Here is a 22,891-nt window from a genome sequence, read left to right on the forward strand (position 1 = left end):
AAATAGACCCTCAACTCTATGGTCAACTAATCTTTGACAAAGCAGGAAAGAATGTCCAATGGAAAAAAGACAGCCTCTTTAATAAATGGTGTTGGGAAAATTGGACAGCCACCTGCAGAAAAATGAAATTGGACCATTTCCTTACACCACACACAAAAATAGACTCAAAATGGATTAAGAACCTCTATGTGAGAAAGGAATCCATCAAAATCCTTGAGGAGAACACAGGCAGCAACCTCTTCGACCTCAGCCGCAGCAACATCTTCCTAGGAACATCGCCAAAGGCAAGGGAAGCAAAGGCAAAAATGAACTATTGGGATTTCATCAAGATCAAAAGCTTTTGCACAGCAAAGGAAACAGTGAACAAAATCAAAAGACAACTGACAGAATGGGAGAAGATATTTGCAAACGACATATCAGATAAAGGACTAGTGTCCAAAATCTATAAAGAACTTAACAAACTCTACACCCAAAAAACAAATAATCCAATCAAGAAATGGGCAGAGGACATGAACAGACGTTTCTGCAAAGAAGACATCCAGATGGCCAACAGACACATGAAAAAGTGCTCCATATCACTCGGCATCAGGGAAATACAAATCAAAACCACAATGAGATATCACCTCACACCAGTCAGAATGGCTAAAATCAACAAGTCAGGAAATGATAGATGCTGGTGAGGATGCGGAGAAAGGGGAGCCCTCCTACACTGTTGGTGGGAATGCAAGCTGGTGCAACCACTCTGGAAAACAGCATGGAGGTTCCTCAAAATGTTGAAAATAGAACTGCCCTATGACCCAGCAATTGCACTACTGGGTATTTACCCTAAAGATACAAACGTAGTGATCCAAAGGGGCACGTGCACCTGAATGTTTATAGCAGCAATGTCCACAATAGCCAAACTATGGAAAGAACCTAGATGTCCATCAACAGATGAATGGATAAAGAAGAAGTGGTATATATACACAATGGAATACTATGCAGCCATCAAAAGAAATGAAATCTTGCCATTTGCGACAACGTGGATGGAACTAGAGCGTATCATGCTTAGCGAAATAAGTCAAGCGGAGAAAGACAACTATCATATGATCTCCCTGATATGAGGAAGTGGTGATGCAACATGGGGGCTTAAGTGGGTAGGAGAAGAATCCATGAAACAAGATGGGATAGGGAGGGAGACAAACCATAAGTGACTCTTAATCTCATGAAACAAACTGTGGGTTGCTGGGGGGAGGGGAGTTGGGAGAAGGGGGGTAGGGTTATGGACATGGGGGAGGGTATGTGCTTTTGGGTAAATTGGAAGGGGAAGTGAACCATGAGAGACTATGGACTCTGAAAAACAATCTGAGGGCTTTGAAGTGGGGGGGGGGGGTGGGAGGTTGGGGTACCAGGTGGTGGGTATTATAGAAGTCACGGCTTGTATGGAGCACTGGGTGTGGTGAAAAAATAATACTATTTTTCTGAAAATAAATAAATTGGAGAAAAAAACATGTAAAATAAATAAATAAATAAATAAATAAATAAAATTAAAAATTCTCAGCCATTAACAACGTGAATTTATTATGTAGATTTTAATTCTCTAAGCCTCCATTTCTCTCTAAAATAAGTACAATAGTGATGCAATTAACAAACATATACTATTGTGAATACAACTGAAAACATAACCCTTGTGCTAAATTCTGGCATCTCTAAATTCTAGACTTTTATGGCTATGGGTTTTTACTCTTATATTTATGAGACATGTAACTAGGTAGCTCTAAACTTGATTTTAAGATATGATCTAAATTTTTGATCTTGTGTATCAGAATCACTTGGCATAGTATCCCTCACCAGAAAATGATGAAATGATGTAATGGCGGCAGATTCCATTCGCTGAACACCAACAAATGTAAACAGTGTCATCCTACTGAACTCCATCAAAGTACTTTGTTAATTTTTATTTTGCCACCCCTGAGGCATAGCAATACTAGACGGAGTTTGTATGAAGTCATTACCACAGTGCTATAGGCTGCCACTACAGGAAAAAATATTCCTTGAAAAAAATTATTTAAAATAGTAACTATCTTCAAAGGTATTTCATATTCATTAAATAAGGTTTATCCCAACTATGGCCAGCTAGCAAAACATGGAAAGCACACAAACTCAAGGCAAGCTTTTTTTCCTCCCAAAATTTACCTCTTCACTCAAGAAAACAGCCTGCATAATTAGGAATTTAATTGCTGCTAAATTTAAGTGAAAACAATATAAGCCAGATTTAAAGAAATGGAAACCACTACAAACAAACAAGATTCTTCTCCCATTAAACTTAATTCCTATCAATCACTGCTTAACTTCATTTCCTCTTTCTGCTCTGCCACAGTTAAGAACTGTATTTTTCTTACAACTGCAAAGGAATTTTGTTGAGTAAATTACGCTTGCAGAAACCATAGGATCCCGAGTCCTTATGGCTTCAAATAAAATAAAATTTATGCCTCAGATGTCTGTAGTAAGTGGGAAGACAAGCCTTTGAATCCACTGGCAGACTGGAGACATGTCCCTCACTCACATTTCCACCTCTTCTCCTGTGTTCCAGTGTTTTTGTGGATTTCAATCCACTAGCTGAGAATGACAGTGGAAATGAAATGGACAATGAGATTTTAAAAGCTAAAACATACCTGACCACAGTGCAAAGTTGCAAGAGGTTTCATCATAACTCAGTTTTCATTTTCTTAAAATGAAGCAGCATATGATAAAGTCTTCTCATTATAAAAATTGTTACAGGGATGGGAACCCAAGAAAACTCTGTAGACTAGGACACTAGGACTGTCTACCCATTCAATAGAGCTCCCTATAACCAGAACAATTAACTCTGGACCATCTCCATGGAAGTAACTCTGTTCTATAGAAGGCTTATTGTATCGCGAAGGTAGGCTGCATGTGACCCGCCGCCATTGAACAGCATAAAGAGGCTGCGGTTCTCATGACCGGCAGCAGTGACCGAGAACAGACTGTGCTCAAACACCAGAAAGGCTTCCCTACTATCTATTCTGATCAAATAGGCCCAAGCCCCAAAACCCTGAAGCCCAGACAAAAAAATAAAGTGACATACTGAAGAGAGAGTACAACGTTAGCTTCTGAGATTTTATTTTTAATACATACATTTCACAAACAGAAACCTTCAAACACCACACACAATTCCATAACCAAATTGTTTCAGTTTTATCCACATTCTTTAACTATTTACACTATCTTCCCTCAACAAAAGTGCAATCCAAGACATCTTGACAAGAAATCTTTAGGACAAGAATATATTTTTGAGCTGGTTTTAACGATGCCCATCCATTATGTTTTCTTTCAATTACCTGGAGTAATAATGAAGTCAAAGGACATAGAGATGAGCTGGGTTAGGCAGCATCCTATTAAAGGAACCAAAACACTGAACAGGAGCGCTTTCTCCTCAAGTCCTCCCAAACAACCAACTGAAACTGCTCAAGAGCTGCAACCAGGAGACCAAAGAGGAGAAGCCACGCAGAGGTCCCGACCTGGGCACAGGAGAACCAACTGTACGTGAGGCGTTGGTCTTAGGGGACAAAACACAAAATTTCAGCAAATTAGTCTTCATGGTCTACTAAGTTATGCATCAGCCTGTTAGTTTTAGTATTTAAACACCTAATAATATTCCTTCCTGATGAGTTAATTTCCCCCCAAAAGCAATGAAAATACTTTTTAATCTGAAAATAAACAACTTCTGCAAAACCTGGAAATTAAAGACGAGGGAGAGCTCTGGCTTAGTTTGAATGGAATAATTCATCCCACTGCCCAATTTCATGGCCAATGTCTATCTTTTAATCAAGTAGTTGATAAACTCGGTATTATCACTTGCTTCATGTGCAGCCAGAAGAGAATGGAGAACTGAGTCAGCCTAAAGAGAAACGATAAAGCCATCAGAAATGGTTTCTCACTGAACTGAAGCAGGTAAAATTTTATTTGTTCCAGGTACAGAACTCTTAAAAAAATAAATGATTTTTTTAAAAAGTTAGAACAGGTGAAAAAAATCACTTTGAAATTATTAATCACTTATGAGTGGTTTATTTTATTGAACACTGTCTATCAGAAATACAGAAAAATGGGTCTCTTGGGTGACTAATATCCTTTAATATCCAAACCACAACAAAATAGTCATCTTTTTTGACATACTCTAATTTCCACTGATGTATTCGGAGCAAAGTACTTTGAGAAAATCTGGTGAAAATACTAAGAATAGCAGATTTCCAAAATAAGATTTATTCTCCACATTGTTGCATACTCATTATATTTCATTCTCAAATAAGCCAGATTTGCTACTTTAGAAGAGAATGTGATGCCTTAAAGGCAAACAATATTCTCCTATAGGGAGAATCATCCTATAGGGATGATACCTATCCCTCTCCTTTTTCAGAACCGCAGCATCCACAGAATCCTTACTTTGTGGTTCAAGTAAAGGCCAAAAGCAAATTTTATTCAATTACAGGGAAAACTCCTCCTACTTATTTTTTGGAGAGTACGAACCAGTAGAAGAAGAAAATACTGAATGCATCAGATACCACAATTACAGCAGTTTTAGACTAAGGGGCTTGTGAACATGATTTATACATAACCTTTAAGATCCAGAACAATAATAATAAGCAGGTTTCTCTATAAAATTTTAGGTGCATTAAAAAACAGCATTACAAATATTTTATTATCCGTCTGAAATTCAGAACTGAAACTCAAATATTACCTCAAGACACGAGAAACCTACGAATTTTTATACTTGGGTACATGAGAGAATCAGTGGGGCACCAGTTAACTCACAAATACAGCTCTGTGTATTAAGGACACATCAGCAAGAGCTCTGTTCTATAGGCCTTTTTCAGGCCAATATCGATTCGCTGCTTCGTAGAGGCATTGAGCATTTCCCCCCACTGTGAAATATTTTTCAGACCATCAACCACCAAATGAGAGGCAGTAAACCGAGTTACAATCATCCAAACTGAAAGATAAGAATATTAGCTGATATATTGGTTCTTCAATGCTCTGTTGTTTCAAAAAAAAAAAAATCAAATATTTCATATAGTAGAACTCAAACTTGCTTGCAGTAATACCTAAAAACTTCTCAGAGGTAAAACAGCTGTTCTGAGAAAAAAAAAAAAAAAAAGGTATAAACCACATGAGTAATACAAACTGTTCACATCACCCCAAATTTGGCTACCCATAAAACAGATGTATTTTCAGCTTTCTATTAGCATATATGTGTACAATACTTGAAATTACCAAATCCATTTTTGAGAAATCATATTCCAATTCCAATTCTATGATGGTATAGGGTGTCAGTCTATTTAAATCATCAAGCTCTAATCACAAAAGGCTGTATTTTGGAAAGCCCAATGCTCTGACTAATCAAGTTATACAAATTATCATCTTGTTTCACTAATGGTGAAGTATCATGGAGAGCTTCAGAATGATCTATTTTCAAAATACTGTTATATATTACAATCCGTGTTTTGAGAAATGAAAACACACTTTAAAAAGAAATATTGAAATTATTATTCCTTTCCTCATATCCTCACAAAGCAATTTTTTTCCTTTCCTTCTTGGGGTCAAATTTTTTCCTTTCCTTCTTGGGAAGCTCAGCATTAAATGGGTAAAATGTGGCCATAACAATTTTGTGGAAGAAAAAGCATAGTGATGATGGTTCTGAATTTCACCAGTTAGGGTCTATGGCTGTGAGATTTACCTGTGAGAAGAATCTGACATCAAATGGCCCTTGGACAGTGCAACCTAGATAAATCAGTACCACCCAAATCATGTCATTCATGGGTTCTCCTTAAGAGCTCATCTGACCAACTTCAAAGACACAATTCCAAAGACAGGGTTCCACCTGATCTTGCCCCCTTGAGTCCATGTGCATCACTTCCAAATTCATTCGGTATGTTCTCTCTGTTACAGGTCAGTTTACCTAAAAACATTTGCAACACCACTAGTTTTCCTATGTCTTATAATTTGGATATAATTTTCAGTGTGAAAACTGCCTGCCTAATCACAGAGTGATAGAAACACCACTCGTGTCTGCTTTCCAATCATCTGCAGGTCAGTGTGCCGGCACAACCCTGAGCCAAGACAGACTAGTGCACTCCCAGCGCTCCAGGCACAGACTTATAGTCACTGTCCCATGTTCTTCTCAAGGCCCAGAGCAGATCTAAAAGTGGGTCTTTAGACAGTTAACATTTTAATAAGAGCTTCTTTCCAACTCCCACCAGGCTTTTAGTTGATAATCCCATAATCCCTTTAACTAAATCCACCCTATCCTCCCCACCACCTTAAAAGCTGTCCGAGAGACTCTTAGTGAGAGTGAACCTCTACCCCAGACTCACGGGGATTATCCATTTGGGCTCCAGTCAGGACCACAGATCAACACAGGAGTCAAGAGAGGGCAAGGGGCCAAGCCCATTTTAGTGACACACATACACAAAGGAACTCTCCTTTAAATTAGAAAAGAAAGTCATGTCACAGAATGTTTCCCTATAAAAGATATGTAATAAAGAAATAAAAGTCAATAAAATAGCTATTCCTAAAGCAAAGCTTTCATCAATAAGCTTCAAGAACTTTGAAGGAGGAAAATGGCTTCACGAAATGGTAGTCCAGGTTCCCACAGTGCGGACACTGTTGGACGTTGCTGTACTCGGAGAAGTACTGCATCCCAATCCGCACGTCGATCACGGGCTTCCCGCAGTGCTTACAGTTCAGGCGGGCCTGTGGGCGAAACACAGACGGGTCAGCCACCGCGCCCTTCCCGCCGCCTCGCCACGATGTCACCGCCACCCACGCCAAAACGCAACACCATGAGGTCTGAGGAACTGCTCCGGAGGTGAGCTGGGAGTCTGTCTCTCTTGTTAGCAAACGCAGGGGAGGCAGAGCGGAAGATACACATTCACACATTCATCATCTGTCTGACAGACTGACTCCTCTTTCCCTCTGACCTGCAGCACCCTGAGCACTTTCACCTACTTGTAGGAGGAAAATTCCCAACCCGCAGGGCCTGAACTGCTGCACGGAGGCTCCCCTACACTCCTCCCCCTGGACTGTAAGAAGATGCTGAAGCTGACTCCCCTCATTCAAAGCCTCATGAAACTTCATGGACTGGGCTGAGTTTATTTTAAAAATTCATACACATTTTTGCATTCTGCTCCTTACTACACTTGTTTCCTTTGATGTAAAAATAAAATTTCCCGAAAATACTCCAGCAAAATTAACAATCCAGGAAGAAGTGCTCTGTGGATCCTGAGGCTTCAGGAAACCACCACACACTAGATCTTCCTTTGTGCCTGGGTGTCTAACAGCACAAGACTAGAATCTTTTAGCGCAAGGTCCAAGAACTTAAAGGAATAACCAGAAACGATAGATACAACAGACTCTCAATTTAGATTCATTCCAAAAATGTAATAAAAAGTATAATCTCATTTTGTCCTCAACACACTCATGGGAGTTACGTGGTGGTCTGTGAATTTAGATGAAGACACAGGCACAGACTGATAGCAACATGCCCAAGGCCACATAGTTATGAAGCAGAAAGACTGAGGACTGGACCAAAGAAGCTTATTCCAGAGCCCACATTCTTAGTTATGACACAGACAACCTTTCTGTGGCTAAGATAAATTCCCGTTTAGCTGACTAATCACTCTGAACAACAAAAGTGAAATTCTGGGCAAACCTCTCTCTTTAATCATTCTCTTTAATCTGTTATTCCTTTCAAATAATTAACCATTAAGCTTCTTTTTGGCTCAAAGTCTTAGTAGAAGACCTTCCTGGATTCCTTAATAGCGTCTAACATTTACACCTTCCCAGTGAATACACAGTTGCCCTTGAACAACATGGGTTGAACTGCACAGGTCCACTTATGAGCAGCTTTTTAAAAATAAATACAGTACAGGACTATAAATTTATTTTCTTTTCCTTATTATTTTCTTTATAACATTTTCTTTCCTTTGCTTTATTGTACGAATACAGTATAAAATACTTACACAAAATACGTGTCAATTAACCATTCATGTTATCAGTAAGGCTTCTGGTCAACAGTAGGCTGTTCGTATTTAAGTGTTTGGGGAGTTAAAAGTTACAGGCAGATTTTCGACCACACATGGGGTCAGTACCCCTACCCCCTGTGTTGTTCAAGAGTGAACTGTAGTTAACTGACTTTTTTTTTTTTTTTAAGCCAAAGAGTAATCAAACATTGTTTTCCACTTTTAATTCAAGGCCAGAAAATAGAGGTCTGGGCTCACATTGTTTTAAGGAAGAAATACATAGTGAATACCACCATGCTGGCTATGGCAGGATGCCATTCTGCTCTCCTCCCTAAAGATAAGGAAATAATCCCACTGTCTCTCAGTGGTATAGCAGAAAGAGGAGCAGACAGGGAGTTAGACGTTTTAGCATGGCTATGCCACATTTGTGAAGACCCCCACTGCGTGTGGAAAACAAGGAGGCTAACCTAGCTCTCCCACGTCCTTTCTAGCAGCAAGGAACGGCCCCAAACTCTTTTCCTTCCTTACTTCTTTTTTTTTAAAATATTTTATTTATTTATGGGAGATAGAGAATGAGAGAGAGAGAACATGAGAGGGGAGAAGGTCAGAGGGAGAAGCAGACTTAACCAACTAAGCCACCCAGGCATCCCCTCCTTACTTCTTTAAAAGAGAACCCTCTCTTGTGTGTGTCAACGAGAGGAGCCACTTCCTTCTGTTTCTCTCATCCAAGAGCTGGCGCTGTAGCACAGTTGAGTATTACAAAATGCTACAGGGCGCAGCTAAAAAGACTTTTGAGATCTCATTTCCAAGGCTAATGGAATTTTAAAATGGAAATGTGGTCAATATATTAGAATAGCATACGAGAAAAGTCAGCCCTGTCTGGAACCAAACGACAAGCTATGGATGGCCATTTAGGTCTCTCCTGACCATAGCTCTTTTCTGAGAACACTAGTATAGACAAAGTATGGCTGAAGCACCCGCTCGGCCAACCTTTTTCTTCAACCTGCACAGCTTATCACAGGATATTCTTTTTTTAAAAATCACACCATAGTGCTAAAGATACAAAGCTATGTAGTAACTAATGAAGTGCTTAATAGTTATTTGTATTAAAGCCAGGCTTGGAGACTAAAGAGCAAAGTAAAATTATCTCCTACCCATGAACATGAAGGAATTCTAAAACAAGGCTCTCTTTTCCTCCAAGCACTTGGAAATGAACCAAGATACTTCCAAGGATTTTGTTTTGCCTCCTGTGTTTCCATGAACTTATTTAACGTGTTTTCCCGGACTACTACCTCCCTTTCCTCTAGTGACAGCTAAACTTCGGGAAATGCTTCCTCTCAGCAATGCTTTAAGGATTACAAACATTTCACGATAGCCTCCAACACAGTAGAAGAAGGCAGTTCCTGTGTAACTGTGCTACCCCACAGAAAGGAAGCAAAAAGAAAATGCTGTCCACCAAAGAAAGTAAAGTTTCTTCTTCCTTTTAAATGACTTCTTCTTGGTGCATCTGGGGTTAAAGCCTCTGCCATCGGCTCAGGTCATGATCCCAGGGTCCTGGGATCCAGGCCAGCATCGGGCTCCCTGCTGAGCAGGGAGTCTGCTTCCCTTCCTCTCTCTCTGCCTACCTCTCTGCCTACTTGTGATCTCTGTCAAATAAATAAAATCGTAATAAATAAATAAATAACTTTTTCTTATTAGAACCTAAGTATATGTTAGTCACACAAAACAAGAAAATATAAGCAACAGGAACCACTTAGCATCCCAGCACGCAGACACAACCTCGGGCTTATAGGTTAGCAGATCCCTTTCTGTAGTCACTTTTTACAAAAAGAAGCATACTGTTACACCATTTTATAAACTACCTTTTTTACTTAATACCCTAAAAATATTTCCCATTAATTATATATTATTCTACAATACCCCCTATTCTACAATACCCCCCCACAATGGCCGTAGAGTATCCCAGCAATAGCTTCGTCAAACCATGGTAAATTAGCCATCATTCCTGGACTCGGGGATGAGGTGGTAGAGCCACTTGCTATCTTCCTCGCCCTCTCCTGAACGAACGATGGTGCGGCTCTACCTCCTCTGCATTCGCCAGGGGGCAGAAGCCGGAGTTCACGTGCAACTCGCTCTAGGGTGTCGATACCAACCTGACAGCACGGAGAGGCAGCCAGGATGTCGTAGGTATACATGGTGCCCAGCTGGTGCCAGCTGCCGTCCCACCGCGACTTACACTTGATGCAGATGATCTTATGAACCCCTTCCAGGCAGTCCACGCACACCGCATACAGGTGCATGAGCCTCCCTGTGCACAGAAGACACAGTGCTGAGAATGGCCATCATCGGGGCTAAAACACTAGCTGATCTATCAATTATAAGCAAACATGTTACCATTCAGATAAAATAAGTAGCAAAATAGGTCATATTCAGCCCATATCCCCAAGCTGTCCTTTTAGAATAATGATGAATTACAACTGTCAATGGGACACATACTCCAAAGTTGTATCTTTAATAGGGCTTCAATTCACTTTTCTAAAAAGTACTGCCAGGTTTATAATATGGACATCCAAATTCAAATGACCAAGCCACAAATCCTACAAACCAACCAATGGTCATGCAGGACTCTCAGCCCAGAAGCCTGTGTGTGGCACAGAACCTGAACCAACAACGCCAGTCTGCGGCCATGGGCTTTCATCCACTGACAATTCCCACCATAGGAAAGTCAACAGTCTGCCTTGGTACTGGTGGCCCAGAATTATCCCACAGCCACAATTACTGTGTTAACTGTCCCTGTCTCCAAAACTGCTCAGCCTCACCGTATTTAATTTAGGAACCAGAATCATATCTAACTTGTAAGTGGTGATTTAAATGGAGTACAAAGTCTTATTATCTACTGGGCTCTTAAGAGAAACAACCCCATTTCTCCATCATTTGTTAACATCAAATGCTTGCAAAGGAAAAGAGGTCACCCTTGTTTGCATGGAAAGGTTTAGGATTCAAGTCATTAGGAAAGATTGGGCATGTCCAGGATCCACCTAGACGGTGTACAATAGCAACATTGCTGCTCTCTACATAGGCATCAGGGAGCGCCACAGTGCTATACGCTATACTCAGAACACGTACTCCTTCAGAATGCGCCGCTCCTTGCCAGGAGCCAAACCATGGCTCGTCACCTTTCTATGGTTAGGACGAGCCTGCTCCTTACCCTCTGGAAAGAGGTAAATAGTACTGACAGGGTAACTTTCCATTTCATTTGCTTACAAGGCTCTCTCTTCCTCCTCAACAGTGAGAACCATGTTCTCTCTCTTTCTCTCTCTCTCTCTCTCTCTCTCTCACACACACACACACACACACACTCTTGTTTCTCAGGTCTATCTAATCTTCACCTTTTTCCAACCATTCTCTGAAAGGTACCCTTTACACGTGATCTTGGGCTCTGTCACACATTCTTCCTTTTCTTTCTCTTCTCTTCCTATTCAAGAATGCTCTAATCTTAAGATCTGAACCACCCTGTTTTAAAATAAGCTCCCCAGTTTTCATGCCAGATGCTTATTTCTAACAGTGCTTGCTAGACAGACATCTCCACCCAATGCCCTCATCTTCCTTCCCCTAAGACAGGTCTCCTTCCCAGTGTTCTCCAATCCCGTCCATGATAGCATCCTTTATCCGCTCTAGAGCCAAAGTGAGCCCACCAGGATGCAGCTTCATCCTCTACAGGCAAGTTATCCCCAAAGCCACAATTTTTTCTTTAAAACAACCTCTTGTGGATATTCCTACCTTTCAGTTCCCACTGTCATCACCCAGCAATCTCTCATCTGCTGCCATCTAGGCAGGAGATTTAAGTTCCACCTCTCTGGAGAAAGGTGTCCCCCCACCCCCAATCCTTTCAAACAACTTCCCTGCCCCCAGGTGATCATCTGCTCTTAAAAAAAAAAAAAAAAATTAGACTCTTCCTCTCTTAAAGAACATGACAAAGCCCTTACTGTGGCTTGAAAGGACACCCATAATCCATTCTCCCTACCTACCCTACTCATTTTCCACTGGAGAACCTCCACTCTCACCAATCTCTTCTCCCCAGTTCTGTTTCAACTTTTAAACCACCATTCCTTTGCTCAGATTGCCTCTGTCCTATCAACAAAGGCCTTACACAGCCAGACCCTCTTGGTAACAAAATCCCATCCACCTTCTGACATCTGCCTTCACATTGCCTCCTTTAACTACCCAGTGGCCCCTTTCTCATTGGAAATTACAGGATGCTTCAAGTACATCATACCCAGGTGTTACTCATTCCATAGATGGTGGTAAAGTTAGGACTGGTGAAGGTAGTTCCATTTTTGTAAGAGCATTTTACTAACCTCAGATGGAAGGCAAGGATTGATAGCAACCAGCCCAGGCATGGAATACATAAATTTGATTCACTGATGTAAGTGAAAAGAATCTGTCATCACAGATAGAATAAGAACAACAGTCCTCTCGTTTATGCTGAACCCCTGTACTCTCCTTTCATCTTCACAGAGAATATTTCCAGTCTTAAAGTGAAAGTAGTTTCTACCTACTTCCCTCGAAAATTAACCCCAACCAGTATAAAGAACAAGAAACAAAACACAAGCTCCATCTTCTGGGAAACTAAGATACCTGCAAACCTAAACCAAAACAGGAGGTCACAAAATCAGATGAAGAAATTTTAAATGACTCAGCTCTGAAACTGGACACAAGCAGTGAAATGAGGCGCCAAAAGGGAAACAGTGGAGTAGACAAGTAACCAAACATTCTATGCAACTTCTTCCATCAAGAAGTAGTCTATTTAATAATCATCTCCTAAATCTGGGCTAGCCTTACAACTTATTTTGAAAACCACAATGTGATGGAAGTGATGATACTCGGTTCCAAGCTTACGCCTCTTGAGAGAGCAGGCCCCACCTTCTCACCCCCTGAATGCAGGAAAAAGCCCAGTCTAACCCACTGGAAGATAAAAGACCACACCAAACCGGGATAAGCCATTCATTCCAGTGGAGGGCCCCTGCCAGGCCAGCCAGTCGGCCAACTGTCAGACACATGTCAGGGATCATCTGAACCAACCAACCCACAGAACTATGAGAAATCATAAATCATCCCTGGTTTCAAACACTAAGTTCTGGATCAGTCTGATTTTAACAAAGGCTAAAGGGCTAAAAGGTTAGGTGAAATTTTAGAAAAGGAATAAGACCACTCCCCTCAACCTCACTTCTTCTTTCCTGTTGAGGGGACAGTTAAAATAGGAACCTGCATCCATGAAACAAGAACAAAATGCTATTAAAAAGTGCTCTTGGAAATTATAATTTATGTATTTATAGAACAGAAAATCTTGAATTCAGTAAAAATCCTGACATATAAAGCCAAAGAAATCTTCCGAAAGATAAGCAATAGGATGTGTAAGGTCTCCCTCTATCTTTAAAAAAAAAAAAAAAAAAAAAGATTAAACTTAAGAGGTCCAATATCTGACTAACAGTTCCACAGCTGTATTTGAAAATGAAAGAGGAAATGATCAGAGAAAGAAACCAGAAGAAAATCTCCCCAAACTGAAGACTATGAAATATTTACACAGCCAAAAATCCAAGAAAGCACACTGCACAATGAATGGGGGTGGAGAGGAAGACCTGTGTCATGGTGAAACTTCAGAACACTAGGGAAAAAGAGAAAATCTTAAAACCTCAGGGGATCGGAGGAGAGAGCAAAGGGACAGCAGTAAAATACTGACTTCTCAACACTGACACTGGAAGACCAGATATAGTGAAGAAAGAAATGCCTTCAAAATCCTAAGGGGAAAATATTTGTAACTTGGAAGACTCTACCCAACCAAATAGCAATCAAGTGTGAAGACAGAATCAAGACATTATCAGACTTTCAAAGTCTGAAAATACCTAAGCCCATGCTTCCTTTCTCAGAAACCTCCTGGGAATGTTTCTTAACAAACTGAGGAAATAAACCAAGAAAAAAGAAAACATGATATCTAGGAAACAGAAGACAAACAACAGAAAAGTAAGCAAAGAATTCCTAGAAAGGCAGCCATGCAGTATAGCAGCTAATAAGTACAGCCAGACTGGAGCAGGAAGATGAAAGGTTCCATGAAGGGAATTTAATTTCTACAAAAAGAAGTTCATTAAATGGAGGACAGGTATGTGCAAATGATTTGAAAGCTTTGTGGAAGTTGCTGGAGAGCAACCAGCCAATGGTTCCAAGAAGACTAATAAGCAAATGAAATTGTGAAACAATTATCAACTGTAATAACAAAACAAAAGACATCCTAGAATATACTATATGATAGGAAATACACCTACACTTCATGCTCAACACTAGATATTTACATAATCAAAGCAGTAAAAACATCAAGGATTTCACCAGGAATTGTGATACATTATCCTGAGAGAAATGGGAAAATTTAAGAAAGCACAGTCATCCACCTTAAGTCAACAGACAACATCTAAAACTGGATATGAAGACGGCAGTTTTAAAATTACAATGGTGGGATGCCTGGGTGGTTCAATCAGTTAAGCATCTGCCTTCTGCTCATGATCTTTGGGTCCTGGGATCAAGTCCCATGGCTGGCTCCTTACTCAGGAGGGAGTCTGCTTCTCCCTCTGTCTGCAGCTCCCCCTGCTTGTTCTCTGCCTCTCTTTGACAAATAAATAAACTCCTTTAAAATAAAAATAAAAATAAAAACCTAAGAATCAGTCATAATTGAAAAACACTATCTCTGAGAACTGAAACAACAGGGGGTGTGGGACAAAGACAAGTAGAGATATATTGATTCCACCATGGGGTTTTTTTAGCACACTTCTGAAGTTATAAACATGTTACACTTCATGTATCTCACCTTTATATAAATTCAGTAATTTCACACAAATTTACCAATTGCTCACTTATCCTGACCTACACCCATTCAAGTCTGGCTGAAATATCCCTGTGCCCTTGAATGTCATCCACAGCACTAAGCTCTCTGTCTTCGCCAGAAGGGTGATGCCTCAGCTTCCAATAATCGTCCACTTTCCTTTTGCTGTTATCAGGAAAGCCTGATTTTCCATAAACTTCAAGATTAATTCAGCTCATCTGAAAAACACACTGGCCCTCCCTGACCCTCTTCTGTTACTCCCTTACATTTACAAGGATCAAAGAGAATACACAGCATGCTGGGCACATTAACACAGGTTGCAAAAGCAGCTGTTTTACACCAAGTGATATAGTTATGCAATTCCTACTCAAATCCCTCCCAGTGAAGGAAAACTGTACATGAGGAATCCTCCCTTCAAATGACAGCAGAACAAAAACATAAAATGGCCCACCAGGACAACTGTATTTGGTACAGTGACATCAAGAGTCACTGCACAAAATGTACAAACTGGTACCAGCACCCCCTCCACCACCTCAAGGGGCAAAGCCTTAACACCCCAACAGTGCCGGGCACCCAACTAGAACAAGAGGTACCCGCCATTACACTGAAGCCAGAAGAGAGCAAGCCCATCCTGCTTCTCGGCTTTTAACAAACGGAAAACAGGCAAGGTGGATGAACACCTGTACCTTGAAGATGACACGGGACATCATATTCAATCTCATCGTGTCTCGAGGGGCTTAAGAACAGAGTTCCGTCCACCAAAGGGAACTGTTCGAACACCGGGAGTGCCCGGTGGCACAGAGCGCAGTTTACAACATTCCTGTGGCTGGCACTGAGGGCTGCAAGGATGAACTTCCGCAGATCCTCGCCCTGGCCCATCTGGGCATCGTCTTCCATCCGCACGTGGAAAGTGTTCAACTTATGCCTAGGGATGTGCGTGAGCAGCTCGGACAGGTCCAGGCGCCGCAGGAACTGCACGGGAGCATCAAAGTGGCCCCCCCGGTGAACCGATAACCCAGCCGGACTGTAGTCAAAGTGGGTGTTTCGGAACACATGGCCCCCAGCCATGGCCTTTTTGTGAGGCTCCAGATGGATGGCATTCTTTAGGAATTCCCCGAGGTATCTCGAGGAGCGAGGGCCGCTGAAGTGGGCAGGGGAGAGGATGGAGTAGCCGGTGGGCGGGGACTGGCCCGGGGAGGCGCAGGGGGAGCGTGCCCCGTAGGATGCTGCCCCGACCGCCTTCTCCTGGGAGTTCTGCCGGTCCATGGAGTGCCGCCGGGGGAGGTCGTGGCTCAGGCCTTTCTGGGGCTTGTTGGGCGGCCGGCACTTTTTGGCCTCCTCCCCCGCTTCACCGGGGGGTCTCCCTGTGTTCTTCTCTGACCCAGATTTCTTCTTTTTCTCATCCTGCATCCGCTTCACCTGATACCAGTCCGTGTCCTTTTTTAAGTGGCCCTGTCCACAGCGGCAGGAGCAGAAGCGAAAAGCCAGGTCGTAGCCCTTCTTTGTCCACATGTTCTGCCGGCACTGCTTCTCGTTCCAGCTGCGTGCGCGGCCAATGCAGTTAAACTGGACCAGGATGCTGCTCTCCCACTCGTAGAAACACTGCAGGTGCATCCAGCTGCTGTAGGGGCAATGCTCGTTGTTGCATACCACCTTCTGGTAGTCGTCCTTGTCCAGGTCCACCGGCCTCCCGAAGCTGCAGATCAGGGGCGTGGCACACGGGGCTTCTGCGGAGAAACACGCAAAGAAAGAGGTTTAGCACGCAGGAGCTGGGATTCCAGCGGGCACCACGCTGGAGAGAGCAAAGCTACCATCCCCATGAGCCCATTCGTGCCAACAGTACAGTTTTATGTTGTCACGATTTCCACCGCTGGAGTCACACCAGACAAGATTAAAAAACACTGACTACTTTCTTCTGGTATTATGTTGTGCCAGGGGAATTTATTTTCAGATATTTGTTATCTGCTGAAAAACACACCAGTAAGCTTCAAAAAGTCCAAATCCTTCAAAGTGCAATTAGCTGTATGTCAGTACTTCCAACATTGTAGTGTACTATGAGGTTTTCCTAAGATGTGGGTGTAATGACAGGCAGTTCCAAGGTTCTTAGAGAGGAATCACTCCAGTGAACTAGGAAATAATATGATGAAGCCACTTAACCTACCAGCTCCAAAAGGACCCTGAAAGTCTTTTATCACAAGTGTTAGGTTATACTGAATACCACAGAAAAATTAGAAAACAGAAATCCCTCATCCCCAATTCCCTTCTAGAATGGTCTGATACCTAATGGCAGGAATATCTATCTGGTCAACCTAATTGTTGGTCTACACAGAACTGCACTGCCAGGACATGAAGGAAAAAACCAGAATTCTCCTAAAGCTATCAGGACAGAAACTAGGAACACCAAGATAGTTATACCCTATTTAATCACATGCCCCACAGGCCATCTAAAAGGCCAGTTTCCAGGGCGCCTGGGTGGCTCATGGATTGGGCCTCTGCCTTCAGCTCTGGTCATGATCCCAGGGTCCTGGGATCGAGCCCCACATGGGGCTCCCTGCTCAGTAGGGCACCTGCTTCCCCACCCCCTCACCCCGGCCTGCCTCTCTGCCTACTTGTGATCTCTCTCTCTGTGGAATAAATAAATAAAATCTTTTTTAAAATAAATAAATGGTCAGTTTCCCCAAAAGGAGGGAAAAGTTGGTGACACAAAGTAGAACCCCTCTCTTAAGAAGTAAATAGGATTTATGGAGATTCCAGTGGATCCCAGTTACTCCAATGCCCATAACATTTTCAAAAGGGCTTTCTGGAGAGCAGTAATACTCCTTAGTTGGAACCAAAGGGGTGGTCTAGAAGGTTGCACATGCCAAGCTCACCTCAGACTTTATCTGTTATAGCAGAGAACCCTCAGAGTTCTGTTCTGGAAAGCTCCCCCTGGTAGCAGTGTGAGACATGAGGCTGCAGAGTTGAGGGGCAGAGAGGCAGTAATCCAGGTGAGACATGTGTGCGTGCCTGAGCAACAGCAGCAGCAGAGTCAAATGGCGCTCACTGTTGAAGGGGAGCAAACGCTAACAGACAGCAAACATGGGAGAGGCAAGTTTGGACAAATGGACAAAGACAACTTTGGGCTGGCCTTATTTCAGACCTGCTGAATTGAAAATACCTGTACCAATGAGGTGGAGAAAGACACGACTGGAGTCCAAAGACCTGGAGCCTGCAAACAGATGGGTAGCCACACAGCCAGAGATGGAAGTTAAATCCCTGGACTGAGGAGCTCACCCAAGAGGCATATGAGGAGAGGAAAAGAATCCTGAGAAGCAACATAAAAAGGCTGAAGAAGAATCCTCTACAGAAGACGGTAAGGAATGAACGGAGGATTCACTGTAAGACAAGCCAGGAGAGAATTCTATCAAGGCAAATGGAAAGTTTTAAGAACAGAGGGCTGACTCAAAACAACTGTTGACACCCAAAAGTGTCTCTACACATTGCCAGCTATCCAGGGGATATCCAAGGGATATCCAAGGGAGAAGAGACGGAGCAAAACTGCCCCTGGTCGGAAGCTACTAGGCAAATCAAAGACGGAAAAGACCTCACCAGAATGATCAGTCAGCCAGTCAGACTCCTTAATAGCAACAGTTCCAGTGGGATGACACAGGATAGATCAAAGGTAATGGTGAAGACTGGATGATGAGGTAAAGAAGTAGAAGCAGTTCAGATGATCTTCTAGAACACTCTTCCCAGAAACAAGGAAGGGAAGGAAAAACAATGGGAAGAGGCCAGCAAGGGCTGAGACCTACACGTTCACCTACTCAGGGAATGAATGCCAAAAACCCAGGCTAGTATGAAGAGCAGAAGTCAAGAACCTCTGTAACTCCAGGACTCAAAAACCTTCACAACTTCCCCACTGGCCACTGCATTACAAATACAATGCTGCACCAGCACAGGGACCCCAAAACCTAGAACAATGGGACGTTACAATCATCCCCTTCAGTGTGGGACTCCAGGGCATCAATCACAAGGCCCTACCCAACTGGTCTGCCTCAGCTCCTTCAATAACTGTAGCTCCCCCATCTACTGCCTGGGAGTCCATAGCCCCTAATCTTCATTGGTCCAAATCCCACTGGCCTCATGCAGTGCCTCACAGCATAGACTCTCAGCCAGCAGTACCACTGTTGAGCTGTGGGTCCTTGGACAAGTTCCTTCTTTTTCATCTTAATTTCCTGTACAGAAGGCAGACAACAACAGAATGTACTTTATATGGTTGTTATAAGGAGAAATTCTACACAGGTGGCACCCAGAGCAGGGCCTGGCACCTGGTAAACCTTCGCCCCTTCTTCCCATCCTTCAAGGCACCTCTACACACGGATTTCACCAGAACCATCCCTTCTCCAGAGCAGTCTGGCCTGAACCTTATTTGAGTCCCCACTGTGATCCCACCAGGTTGAGGCCTCCAAGGAGGATGCCTCTTACTCATCCTTGTGTTCCTGGCATCACCGGGCCTAGGCCTAACACACATGCCAGGCCGAATAAAGTGACCTTAAAACAGGCACACAAAACCCAATGTGACCAGCAGAGAAGAAAGAAGAAAGCAACCTGAAATCCTAAACAGAAAGACCTACATGTATTTAAGCATAAGACTTAGAAGAATGGTCTGTAAACTGAGTAAATTAACTGCAGTCACCTGGGCTGTGACCTTTAGTGTCCTTTAAAATGTTAATAAGTCAATTAAACAAAGTTCAGTTGCTTTTATCTTCAACACTTCAGAGACACAGCCTTGGAGGGAATGTCTCTGAAATGTAGGAGAGCAGCCAAAGCGCTCTCTAAGCCAGGCCTCCTGAAGTCAAACTGAAGGACAGCCAAACTCTACCTCTGCATTTACAACACCCAAAATGTAAAATTTTAAATGCTGAGGTTGGCTTGATAATTCCTTTCAAAGTATTTTCGCATGAAAAAAGATAGGTTAAGAGAAGGAAAGTCCTATTTCTATCTTCCTCAAAAAGCTGCAAATGCATCATGTAAACAATATTGAGCACTCCATAGTCCTGGGTCTTTTGAGCTGGAAGAATCCACAAATGGTGCTAAGAGCTCCCAGAGAAATCTCGGTGGGAATCACAGAGGAGGCAGTGCAGCTCCACGTCCCTGTCTCTCTAACACCGCTCGTCCTCACCTGCCTTCTGCCCTCCAGGGCTCAGCCATGAAGCGCTCCCACGCCAACCTGCCAGCCTGCTTGTTTACATCTCGGCCACTCTGATGCGGTCTTTGTGGCTAAGCCTCAAAAACAAAGACTAGGGCTTGAGACCAAATATGATGTGCAACAGACACCTCACCCTGTTACACACCTCCAGCCCGAGGGCGAGGCTCCAAGGAACAGGGTGAGTAACGGGGGGGGGGGGGGGGGGGGGGGGCGCGGGGGTGTGCCTGGGTAGCGCACCAGCTTCTGACTGGCTTTTACAGCTCCCGCAGCCTCCGGATGAGGCCTCGGGCTAGCCTCCACACTTCAAGGCTTAGTTCAAACTTGCCCTCACTCTCCCACTGTCCACAATGGAGAGGCAGCTGGGAAGAGTGTGAGCAGGGTCTGGGTGATCAGCTGTTTGACATGAAGCAGTTTCTTGCTTCCTCATCTGTAAAGTGAGGACAAAAATGCTTGCCTTCTTTTGCTGCAAATAAACGTGGAAGCACTCTGTGAGGTTCCCTGACAGCTCTCCCATGCCACCCACCTCTCCTCTAACTGGATCCTAGATGCTCCATGACTAAAAGCAAACTGCTGTAAGAGACCTCCTACGTTTTCTATCTAATGTTTGGACCCACAAAAGGGGTTCAGAAAGTAACCAATGAGGCCGTGCCTCTTTTTTAATTTCCAACATCTTACAGTTAACTAAAACATACAGGAAAAGATTTGAGAACTTAAGAAAGAGCATGAGCGCCCTTCAGATCATACCTATAACAAGCAAGCAGTCTTTTCTTTCTTTCTTTCTTTTTTTTTTTTTTAAGATTTTACTTGTTTATTTGAGAGGGAAAGAGAGACAGGGCACAGCAGCGGGGAGGAGGCAAAAGAAGAGGGAGAAGCAAACACCACTGAGCACAGAGCCCAATGTGGGGCTCGATCCCAGGACCCTGAGATCATGACCTGAGCCTAAGGGAGATGCTTAACTGACAGAGCCACCCAGGCTACCCCACAAATGAGCGGTCTTATAGAAATGCACGTGATTGCTTCCTGAACGTGGTCTCTACATTTATAAAATTCCTAGCTCTTAAGAATTGCAGTTGCACAAAGGAAAAGGTCTAAATAAAATATAGACTGATCTGATACAACAAAACCATTCGTGAGAGAGGGGGAGAAGGGAACGGTGTGGTAAGCAAGGGCCTGTGTCACGTACATCCCTAAGGACACTCAACAAAGCTGGGACAGCCTGACAAGCAATACGAGAAGATGCTCCTTTGTGCAGTCAGCACTGCTCGCACGAAAGTCTATAAACCGTACAGCACATCTTTACAGCTCCATTGTCAGGTGTTCAGGACCCAGCTTCTACCTCTCCCTGCCCAAGTGAAAACAATTAGGGATCACCTCATTCCGGACAGAAGTCTCTCTCAGTTTCAAGTCTGGACAAGAAGATAGCTAGGCTGACATCACTTGGGCAAGGTCTGTCACTCTTCCCGGTCTTCTCATCCTGTATCCTGCCTCCCACACCTATTAAAAGGGAAGATCTGAGAGCAGTCATTTATGTGGCCGCCCAACAAACCCAAACCCTTTGACACACCCATTCACACTAACAGGAGGCCCAAACACCAGACAGACACAGCTACTGTCAGCTTTTTAACTGCAAAATTAAATGTTTTCACCCCTCTTAAAATAGTTGCAAGCATCACAAGCAGGTGGGGAGTTCAGCAGGTTGGCGGGGAGGGGGGCGGGGGGTTGAAGTCAAGCAAGGCTTCCTAGATGAAATCTAAGGTGGGCACTTGGTCACATTCAGCCTCATCCCCTGGTTTTCAGAGCAAATTCTCCTCAGGGTATGAAATTTCTGCCTAGAAGATCCTCAACTCCAGCTTCCTAGAGGGCTGAGATTGGTCAATGAGGACAGAGACTCTGGAGCGAACCAGCCTGGATTTGACTCTCAGCTCTGCAACTTAGTAGTTTTAGGATCTTTGGCAAGTCACTTGACTTCCCTGTGCTTGTCTTCTTAACGTGTAGAACGGCAGAAATAACAGTACTTATCTCAAAGAGCTGCCATGTGGATTAAAGGGGTTATTAAAGCAGTTCACACAGAGCCTGGCACAGAACAGCCACCATTTAAACATAAGCAACTGTTATAAAAAGCCCTATCACTTTATATTACTTGATGTAAAAACCAAAGAACTTTGAAATCATTTAATGCAAACCTACAAGCAAGAAATGACCATCCACCTTTCCCCATACATAAATAAGTGCCAGAAATGCACTTCTTCCCCACAACAGAGCAGGGTGGCATGCAAAAAAAAAAAAAAATTCACTAAGTATTTACTGACAAGTTTTAAAGAAATAGATGCAAAATTTTCTTCTTTGAGGCCCTTAAAGATGTTCTACTGCACATCAAACGAATAAGTACCTTGCTATTCTTTCAACCTAAGCAATCTTTTCCAAGTCTGGGTAACAGGGTTTCATAAAGCATGGCTGCATTTGATTCATAGGATGTATCCCTGAAGAACTCACATAATTCAGAACTGATTATCCCACAGTCTGGAGGAAGGGTGTGAGGAATGCATTCTCAGAACACATAAATCTACAGTCACTGTGTTATATTTTTCTTTATTGTTGCTTTTTAATATCAGCATTATCTCTAGCATTTCTCAGTTGTAGCTCATAAATTGATAGCATGGCATATCATCCTGTGTTTTATCACATTTCTGTTCAAAAGTTACTGATTTGCAAGATTTCTTCAGCACCAGTACTAGTACACCTGGATATTCTGCAAGATAAAGACTTAAATTATAATACCTAATTTTAAAATAATAATGCAAATGTCACCAAAAT

The 22,891-nt window shown here is 42.8% G+C and overlaps 1 protein-coding gene across 1 annotated transcript in view; it reads right to left on the reverse strand.

The window, feature by feature from the left end:
• Nucleotides 1-3,094: 3,094 nt before the first annotated feature.
• HECA (hdc homolog, cell cycle regulator) overlaps nt 3,095-22,891 on the reverse strand; it is a 45,760-nt gene continuing 25,963 nt past the window's right edge. The window contains exons 2-4 of the mRNA XM_044247744.1: nt 15,576-16,616; nt 10,172-10,326; nt 3,095-6,750 (exon numbers count right to left, since the gene is read on the reverse strand). Coding sequence (XP_044103679.1) covers nt 6,586-6,750; nt 10,172-10,326; nt 15,576-16,616 — 1,361 coding nt within the window. The 3' untranslated portion in view covers nt 3,095-6,585. The remainder of the gene's footprint in view (nt 6,751-10,171; nt 10,327-15,575; nt 16,617-22,891) is intronic.

This window comes from Neovison vison, chromosome 1, assembly GCF_020171115.1.
Source record: "Neovison vison isolate M4711 chromosome 1, ASM_NN_V1, whole genome shotgun sequence".
Classification (NCBI taxonomy): Eukaryota; Metazoa; Chordata; class Mammalia; order Carnivora; family Mustelidae; genus Neogale; species Neogale vison.